The sequence below is a fragment of the Hipposideros armiger genome, unplaced genomic scaffold (genome assembly GCF_001890085.2).
Source record: "Hipposideros armiger isolate ML-2016 unplaced genomic scaffold, ASM189008v1 scaffold_148, whole genome shotgun sequence".
Classification (NCBI taxonomy): domain Eukaryota; kingdom Metazoa; phylum Chordata; class Mammalia; order Chiroptera; family Hipposideridae; genus Hipposideros; species Hipposideros armiger.
The window spans coordinates 1,355,905-1,366,451 of NW_017731498.1; the positions used below are offsets into that span (position 1 = coordinate 1,355,905).

At 39.4% G+C, this 10,547-nt stretch overlaps 1 protein-coding gene across 2 annotated transcripts in view; it reads left to right on the forward strand.

Moving 5' to 3' along the window:
- The window catches only part of KPNA3 (karyopherin subunit alpha 3), a 93,111-nt gene that overhangs the window by 43,136 nt on the left and 39,428 nt on the right, over window positions 1–10,547 (forward strand). For both annotated transcript variants that reach the window (XM_019650863.1, XM_019650861.1), the window contains exon 2: window positions 2,360–2,404. In XM_019650863.1, coding sequence (XP_019506408.1) covers window positions 2,360–2,404 — 45 coding nt within the window. The remainder of the gene's footprint in view (window positions 1–2,359; window positions 2,405–10,547) is intronic.

Here is a 10,547-nt window from a genome sequence, read left to right on the forward strand (position 1 = left end):
GAATGCTTGTGGAAGAGTAGGTGGTATTTTGGGGGGCAGTGGGTGTTTTTGAGAGGAACCAGGTATGATATTTGTAAGCACATTGAATTTGAGGCCTTGTAACAATCTGTGCTGTACTTCAAAACAAATGAGCATGCATGTGTATACACACACACAGACACACACACTTACTTTAATCCTTCAGGGAGCTTTTTCCTGACCATCTATCTGATCATTTCTCCTTCCCATATAGAACTTCATTTACTTAACTATCTTAACATTTAACACATTTGTATTACTGCTTATTATTACTGTCTTTTATATTAGATCAGCTGTTGGCAAACTTTTTCTGAAAAGTCCAGGTAGTAAGTATTTTAGGCTTTGGGAACCAAGAGACAAAAATAAGATTATTAATGAGATACTTATTATCATTTATAATATAACCACTTAAAATGTAAAAACTTCCTGTTGGGCCCTACGAAAACCACCCACCAGGTTTGGCCCACAGGCCGCAGTTTGCCGACCACTGTCCTAGACTGTAAATTCTATACTTGTCTCCTAGTTACAGGCATAAATCTTGTGCATTTTTTTTTGAAGATTTTATTGGGGAATTGGGGGAGGGGAACAATGCTGGGGAATCGGGGGAAGGGGAACAGACAAGTTGCTGTCCTTTTGTTCTTCAGTCTAGTTGTGGAGGATGTCGCTTCACTGGCCGAAGTTGGCACCATCATTGCACTCTTCCCAGGTGAGGCAGATCAGTCGCTGGTCTCTAGACAGCCGCTCACAGTGGCTCTTGGAAGCTCACACCCGCTGCGGGCAGCTCACGCTGGCTGCTGGCCACACACGGTAGCTTATGGCAACCCACTGCAGCAGGGGCTGCAGCCTACGCTGTCGCCGGTGACTCATGGCAGCCCAGCTCCAGGTGGAGCTGCTGCTCACCATCTTAGCTGTAGAGCTGTAGAGGGCAGTGTCACTGGCCCTCATGTGGGATCCGAACTGGGGCCCTGCTACTCAGAGCTGACGTCCCAAGCCAGCTCTTAACCAATGCGCCACTTGGCTGGCCCTGAATGCCTGTATCTTGAACTTGCTCTATTCTCAGGTCTCCGGTATCCCTACTCATTCTATGAACTACCCCATATTTTTCCAGTAAATTATGATTTTGCTTAAGTCAGCAGAACTGGTTTTTAATATTTGCAACCGAAGAATTCTATTAGAAATGATTCATATTTTAAAATGTAGACAACTCAATGCCATGGCTTTAAAACCACATGAAAATGAAAATGAAAATAAGTTTGGGAAGATACTTTGTATCAAAAGATAAAGAAGTATCCTTCTAAGTTTACTGAGTCTCTATCAGGCATGTCTCAATCAGGTATTATTGCAGTTAGATATCTCCTCTCCCCTTGATGTGTTGATATGAGCTGGCTTGGGACGCTTCCTCTGAGCAGTAGGGCCCAATTCGGATCCCACATGAGGGCCAGTGACACTGACCTCTACAGCTAACATGGTGAACAACAGCTCAACCTGGAGCTGGGCTGCCAAGAGCTGCTGTGAGCGGCCGTCCAGAGGCCGGCGACTGATCTGCCTCACCTGGGAAAAAGCAAAATGATAATACCAACATGGCCCAGTGAAGTGATGCCCTCCACAGCTAGACTGAAGAACAAAAGCACAGCAACTTGTCTGTTCCCCTTCCCCGATTCCCTAACACTGTTCCCCTCCCCTAATTCCCAATAATAGCTTAAAAAAAAAAAAAAGATACAGGCATTCACTACCTGATCCTGTGCTGCCTTTTTTTTTTTCTTTCCACTTTACTCATGGTTCAGAGTTATGAGGGAGAGAGTTCTATTCTCATAGTTTGAGTCTCATGCTAGGAGAGATGATAACTTTAAGAGGCAGTTCCATGAAGACTATATACAAGAGGTAGTATACAGTTCCCAAAGGAAACCTGGGTGCAGTTAGAAAAGGAGAATGGATCTTAGGCGGCCAAGCACCACCTCCTGCTTGCCACAAAATTAACCAACAGATCCTCAGGAGAGTAGATAAGAGTTTTGGCTTTTTTTTTTTTTTTTTTTTAGCTGAGCCATCCCGCCACCTGTTGGCAGCTCACGGCTGCTCAGCTCGGGCTGACTCGAACCACNGGCTGCTCAGCTCGGGCTGACTCGAACCACTGTTGCTCAGAGCTCAAACTCTTGAGCGAGCTCTTAACCAACTGAGCCACTCAGCCGGCCCTAAGAGTTTTGGCTTTTTAACCCCCTGTAGTTTATTATTTAAAGTCTAAAACTAATTAACCCTTAATAAATTACTTGAAAACATTTTAAATCTTAAATTTATAACAGTGTCTATTTAAATACATGATTTTTCTTTTTCTTTTTCTTTTTAGACAATGCGAAGACACAGAAATGAAGTGACAGTTGAACTGCGAAAGGTAAGGGTGATTTGCATTTAATGAAAATCAGGAGATTTTTATGATGTTAAAATTCTGTATAACTTGAATAATGAAAATACTGTAGCAAATTAATGGTCATTCCTAAAACTACACAGCATAAAAATATGTCACTAAGTTTATAATGGCATACACTTATAATAGCTTTCATTTATTGAGGTACTAGGTGCTGTGTAAAGTACTTTACCACCATCATGGAAATTCTTCACAACATCTGGTTGAAGTTAGACACTCTTATTTTTTTCTTAATATTTTCTTTCCATGGGCTGTGTGCTGGACAGGATTCCTCTACCTTCCTCATGTAGTTGTACATACCTGCTAAAGATATTTTAGAAAAATAAATAAAAGTAGAATAACCCTACCCAGTATCTTACCAATTAAATGCAACTGCTGTTAAAATTTATTGTATTTCCTTCTATTATTTTTAGAGGACTTTAGAGTCACCTTCATCAGATTATGTTTTCATGCGCACACATTTTATTTGAAGCAAATATTTTAATTGCCAATCAAGAAAATACACATAATTAATTATCTCTATATGCATGTACATTTTAAAAAATAGAATTGAAACTTCTTTTCTTTTTTTTTTTTTTTATAGCTGAGCCATCCTGCCACCTGTTGGCAGCTCAGCTCAGGCCGGGCATCGAACTGCTGTTGCTCAGAGCTCTCACTCTTGAGCGAGCTCTTAACCAACTGAGCCACTCCGCCTGCCCGAAACTTATTTTTAAAACCTTGTTTTTGTCTAAGATTAGATGCTTTTCTTGATCTAATTCACTCCTGTGACTCCTATATTAAATTACCATTTTGAAACGTTTCAGTTTTAGAGAGAAGGAAGGTCTTGATTTTGAGGTACACACTCTTCTCAGTGAGTCACTACAATTAAATCGATCTGTGCATTTATTTATTTAATAAGTATTTATTTAATATCCACTTTTGTGTCAGAATTTTTGCCTGGTATTGGTGTTATACTCATAGGTATAGTATGGTTCCTGAAATCCATTCTCCTGTAACCCATTTTTCCATCCCACTTTTAATCAAATTTGAAAACATATTTGCTAATTCCAATTCTTTCAACTCCTTTTTCATGGATACTTACAGATTAATAACAGTGATTTGGCAATCATATTTTCAAGTTTTTTGATATCCTCTAGTTATTTGGACCAGAGAAGTGAACCAAGCCTTAGCCTAATAAAGTGAATAAGGTGAGCTCCTTGCTAATGTTAACACGTTGGACTTGGCTTTTTTTTTCTTTTTAATTTCTTATTAACATATAACATACATACAAAAATGTCAACGCATCTTAAGTATACAGCATGATGAATTTTCACAAAGTAAACACATCTGTATAACCAGCTCCTGAATCAAGAAAGAGAACATTACCTGTATCCCAAGGCCCCTTGCCAGTTACTACTTTCCCCCAAAGGTAACCATTATCCTGGCTTCTAACACTGAATTACCTTGCGTATTTTGAACTTTATATAAATAGAATGGTGTGTGCCATTTTGTGTCTTGTTTTTCATTGATCATGTAAATAGCATTCTCTTTAATAGAGGCAATAAGAATAAAATTGGATGTAAATAATTAGTCATCTGTTAATCTTACATCATCTATCCCCAGATATGGGCCTTAACTTTCCCTTAACTTTTCGTGTTTGGAATGCAACTATAAAACTTTTGGGCTGGCCGAGTGGCGCATTGGTTAAGAGCTGGCTTGGGACGCCAGGGGGCCCCGGTTCGGATCCCACATATGAGGGCCAGTGACACTGCCCTCTACAGCTAAGATGCTGAACAACAGCTCAACTTGGAGTTGGGCTGCCGTGAGTTGCCGGCGATGGCGTAGGCTGCAACCCCTGCTGCAACCCTTGTTGCCATGAGCTACCGTGTGTAGCCAACAGCCAGCGTGAGCAGCCAGCAGCCACAGTGAGTGGCTGGCCAGCCGGCGACTGATCTACCTCGCCTGGGAAGAGCGCAATGATGGTGTCAACTTGGGCCAGTGAAGAACGTCCTCCACAACTAGACTGAAGAACAAAACGACAGCAACTTGTCTGTTCCCCTTACCCCAATTTCCCAGCACTGTTCCAATTCCCCAATAAAAATTTAAAAAAATAAAAAAACCCTTTTATATTGGCCCTGGGATTATTCAGAATCCACTTCTTTGTTTTAAGCTTTCTAGCCCTTCTAATAATATGCTTATAAATTTAAGCTATTCACTTATGTTTACATTTGGTTATTTGTTCCTCCTTCTGTAGTTATTCTATGTTCTGTATTTAATTTATAGAACTAAAAATTCTTGCTTGTCAGAGCATATCTTTTTTGGTGTCTATTTTGGTCACCTTAGAAATGGCTTATCTCTTTTATTATCTTCTGGATAACATTGTTTCCTTTCCAATTACCACAAATAGTTCCTGAACATCATTGTAGGAGGACCAAAAATGAAATTAACCATGAAATCTCAAGCAGTTCCTTATTTCATATTTCAGAATTTCATGAGTAAGCAGCAGGAAGTGAACCCTTCCTGAAACACTTCAGACAAAGCTTAATTGATTTTGATACGATTGTACAGAGGTTTGGAGAGCATTTCAAGAGAGGGATTCCTTCACTCTTTATCGTCAGACATCTATCTCTGATTCTAGCCTTGCTATTTCTATATCTCTATTGAGGAGAAAATCACAGTGTTATTACTGACATTGAGATTCTTGAAAATACTAGAAAATAAAGCTAGTCCCCAAAGTTTCATAGATGAACTTTTCCATTTCTATTAGATTGTAAGCTTCTAAAGGTAATAACCACACTCTCACCCACCTTCCACCCCAGATACTCTCAAGTTTCCCAGCCCATCCCAAAATGCCTAATCAAATTCTGAACATATCGTTGGTACTCATTAAATGCTAATATTCAGAGGAATTAAATTGAATTATGTTATCTTAAAATTTTGCTTATATTTAAATCATTTATTGAGGTTTTAAGAAAAACATCTTAGATATAGAGCAGTGCTACTCAAAATTATTGATCTGTGATAAGTTAGGAAACTTGCGTGAAAATATTAGACAAAATATGCGTCCTTTACCAAGAAAGTCTTTCTGCCTAAATAAATAAATAAACTAAACAGTATGTTTAGTTTCACAGCTGATTTCTGGCTCAAGCTCATTAGCTTGTAACAGACCTATAACAAATAGTTCCAAGGACTTTTAGCCAGTCCAGGAACTATACTTTGAATATCACTTATACTGAGCTAACAGATTGAGGGTAAGATCTAGTTGCTAATATGTACTGTCTTACTCGACTCAAACTTTTTGTTTGACCTCTTTTGTCTATTACCTCTTTAATTTCTTACTTTCTTAATTAATTAGGCCCTTATGCATCAACACTTACATAGAAGTTAGTACTTCTGTTTTATATTACAGTTACATGGGAATAAAATAACTTGCCTAAAATCACACAACTGATAAATGGCAGAGCTGAGGTCTTAACCATTATGCGATAATGCCTTTCAATGTAAATGTCAACTGAATAATGCCTCGTAAGTTGAAAATCAGTCCGAAACCTGTCACTGGCATTTTTAACTTTATTATTAGCTTTTAGGCACATTATATTAAATTTGATATAATTTTCTTTTAATTGATCAATCAGATATGCCATAGGACTTTATTGTCATTAGACCTGGGGGAGGTTTAATTCTTACATTAAAAAAAAAAAAAAACACCACCAAAATGTCCCCCTTGACTGATCAGACCTGGCACTTGATTTAGTGTTTGACTTTTTAGTAAAATATTTCTTTTTTTAAAATAGCGTAAATTCCACATGTTAACATGCAAAAAAAAAAGTGATTATATCAATTGATGCAAAAAAGTATTTGACAAAATTTAACATCCATTCCTGATAAAACTCTCAACAAATTAGAAATAGAGGGGAATTACCTTAGGTTGATAAAGACCATCTGCAGAAACCCCCAGCTAACATCATACTTAATGGTAAAACACTGAATGCTTTCCCCCTAAGATCTAGGAACAAGGAAAGGCTGTCCATTCTCACTGCTTTTATTTAATGTAGTACTGGAAGTTCTAGCCAGTGCCATAAGTCAAGAAAAAGAAAAAAAGGCATGTAGTTTGGAAAAGAAGATATAAAACTGTCCCTATTTGCAGATAACATGATTGTCTATGTAGAAAATCTGAAGAATCTACAAAAAAGCTCCTTTAACTAGTAAGTGACTTCAGTGAGATCACAGAATACAAGATCAACACATAAAAGTCAATCACTTATATATGCTAACAATGAACATGCAAAAACCAAAATTAAAAGCACAATGCCATTTATAGTGAGTCCAAAGAAAAAATACGTTGGTGTGCGTTAACAAAACATGTACAGGATTTATATGCTGAATACTATAAAATGCTGATGAAAGAAATCAAATAAGACTTAAGTAAATAGAGATACATATACTATGGTCATGATTTGGAAGAATCAACTTATTAAAGATGCCTTTTCTCAAATTGATCTGTTGGTTTAATGCATTTCCTATCAAAATACCACCAGGGTATTTTGTAGACATAGACAAGCTGATTCTCAAATGTATATGGAAAGGCATAGGCTTTGGAAGAACTAAAAGAATCCTAACAAAATAAAATAGGAGCAGCTGCCATACCCAATATTAAGGCTTACATAAAAGCTACAGTAATGAATACTGCATGGTATTAGAAGAAGGTAGACATATAGCTCTGTGGAACAGAAGATAGAACCTAGAAATAAACCCACACAAATAGACCTAACTGATTTTTGGCAAAAGTGCAGAACTAATTCAATGGAGGAAGGATGATATAACCTTTTAACAAATGGCACTAGAGCAATTGGACATCCATAGGCAAAAACAAAAACAAAAAACCTCAACCTAAATTTTACACCTACTTAATAAAAAACACAAAATGAATCCTAGACTTAAATGTAAAGCATAAAACTATAAAATATTTAGAAAAAAATGGAAGAAAATCTTCAGGATTAGAGCCCGGCAAAGAGTTTTTAGACTTGATTAAGAAAGCATAATTCATAAAAGGAAAATTGGACCTTAACAAATTTAAAATTTTTGCTCTGAAAGCCCATGTGAAGAGGGTGAAAAGACAAACTAGAGACTGGACGAAAACCACAAATCCAACACAGGACTAGTATCCAGGAAACACAGCAGATCCCCAGATAACTTCAGTTTTATTCAGTGTCATTTTGTTCAACATCATTTCAGTCAACATTGTTTCATTGTAACACTGATGAGATGCCATAGGAACCTAAGTCTTGTTTGTATCACTTAGCCAATGGTAAAATTGGTTTTGTTATATGTTGTTTCATTTAAAGTAGCAGTACCTATTGATGACATTAAGAGAGAACTTAACTATGTAATGAACTCTTAAAGTTCAATATTTTTTTTAAAACCCAGTTAGAAAATGGGCAGAAAATATGAAGAGAATTTCATTGTAGTGTAATGCAGATGGCAATCATCATTATGATGACTAGTCATGTCAATCAGGGAAATAAACATTAAAACCAACTAAGCATCGATTTCCAGTCAAGATGGTGAAGTAGATAAATGCTGTGCTTGCATCCTCGAACAACCACATCAAAAGTACAAAACTACCACCAAAACAAACAGAACAACCATCATTGAGAATCGCCTGAAGTCTAGCTGAATAGAAGTCCTACAACTAAGAACATATAGAAAAAGCCACCTCAAGAGTGGTAGGAAGGGCAGCGATGTGGGATGGGCTGGCCCCACACCCACATAAAAATCAGGAGGGATATCTCGGCTGCGAAGGTACCCTATGAGGAGCGAGGGGTCCCAGTCCCACATCAGGCTCCCCAGCCCAGGGTTCCAGTACTGGGAAGAGAAGTCCCACAACTTATGGCTGTGAAAACCAGTGGAGATTGTGGCTGAGTGAGACAGAGCAGCTGGAGTCCCTGGCGTTCCTCTTAAAGGGCCCATGCACGGACTTACTCTGATGGCCTCACTCGCTCTGAGCTCCAGATCTGGGACAGCAGCTCAAAAGGTGCCAGGGACATATGGGAAGGAACTGAATTGTCTGGCTGCAGGACGAGGGCCAGAGGGGCCGCTTTCTCCCAGACAGAAGTGTTGGCAGGATCCATTATTTCTTTGTTAAGCTCTCCCCTAACCAAGTGTGCAAACCCAGGCAGCCACCATATCTGAGTCTATATCAACCTGGCTAACACTGTTTGCCCCACCCTGGTGATTCCCTGAGATCCACCCAACTAGCAGACCCACCCAACTAGCTTTCAGTAGCTTTTTCATAGAAACAGCCTGCCATGGCTCATACTGCAAATATTCCTAAAATCTCTGAAAGGTTCACAAACAGCCCAAACAAGTAGATTCTGGCCTCATTTTGCCCTGTATCTCTTGTTAAGCAACCCGAAGCCTGGCACTAGTGGCAGCAGGCCTCCGTTTGTGGCTTGGGCTCTCTCAGGCACCTCCAAGCCCAGTGGGGGTGGCTGCCATCTGTGGATTGCTTTGTGGCTCATACCAGGTGGCTCCAGATAAGGCACAAGCTGTGGTTTAGCCAGTGGTGGGGAGCCTCGCAGGAGATCCCAGGGCCACCATGCCCCATGACCAGGTTTGGACTGTGTGAGAGCACCACCAGGCAACCTCCGCATATGACACACCCATAGGGCAGACTTGGCATGCACCACAGCCCTGCTAAAGTGAATCCTGCTCTATAGGGTCAGCCCCTACACAACAGCTCCTCCACTAAAGTCATGGCCAATCCTCACAACTAGTCATCCTGAGTGAGAGTCAACCCCTCCCATTGATGTGCAAACAGCAACCAAGGCTCAACTACAACAGAAGGGCACTCACAACCTACACAAGGGACACATCTCAGCACATGGCTCAGGTGACCAGGCAGACTGTGCCCCTGGGCTGCACAGGAGACTATCTACATAAGGCCATTCTACTAAAACTGGGAGATGTAGCAGCCCTACCTAATACATAGAAACAAACACAGGGAGGCAGCCAAAATCGGGAGACTTAACATGTCCTAAATGAAAGAACAGAACAAAGCTCCAGAAAAACAACTACAAAATGGAAACAAGCAATCTATCAGACTCAGAGTTCAAAACACTGGTTTATAAGGATGCTCATTGAACTTAGGGGAAGAGTGGATGAACTCAGTGAGAACTTTAACAAAGAGATAGGAAAGAAAAATGGAGATAGAAAAACAAAAAAGAACCAGTCAGAAATTAGGAATACAATAACTGAAATAATACATTAGAGGGAATCAACGGTAAATTAGATGAAGCAGAGGATCAAATCAGAGATTTAGAAGTAAAGGTAGCATAAAACGCCCAAACAGAAGAGCAAAAAGAAAAAAGAATTAAAAAACAAAAAACAAAGGATAGTTTAAGGGGTCTCTGGGACAACAACAAGCCATACCAACTTTCATCATAGGGGTACCAAAAGGAGAAGATACCGAGCAGGGTATTGAAAATCTGTTTGAAGAAATAATGACGGAAAATTCCCCTAACCTAGCGAAGGAAATAGACATATAAGCCCAGGAAACACAGAGTCCAAAACAAGATGAACCCAAATAAGGCCCACACCAAAGCACCTCATAATTAAAATGCCAATGCTTAAAGAGAGAGAATCTTAAAAGCAACAAGATAAAAGCAGTTAGTTGCCTACAAGGGAGCTCCCATAAGACTTGTCAGCTGATTTCTCAACAAAAACTTTGCATGCTGGAGGGGATTGGCACTGAATATTCAAAGTGATGAAAAGCAAGGACCTATAGCCAATATTAAACTACCCAGCAGAGCTATCATTTAAAATTGAAGGAGAGAGAAAGAGCTTCCCAGACAAGAAAAAGCTAAAGGAATTCATAACCACCAAATCACTATTACAAGAAATGTTAAGGGGACTTCTTTAAGAAGAAGAAAAAAAAAGATAACCTGAATAATAAAATGGCAGTAACTACATATCTGTCAACAATTATTTTCAATGTAAATGGATTAGATGCTCCAATCAAAACATATAGGATGGCGGGCTGGCGAGTGGTGCGATGGTTAAGAACTGGCTTGGGACGCCAGAGGGCCCCAGTTCGGATCCCACATATGAGGGCCAGTGACACTGCCCTCCA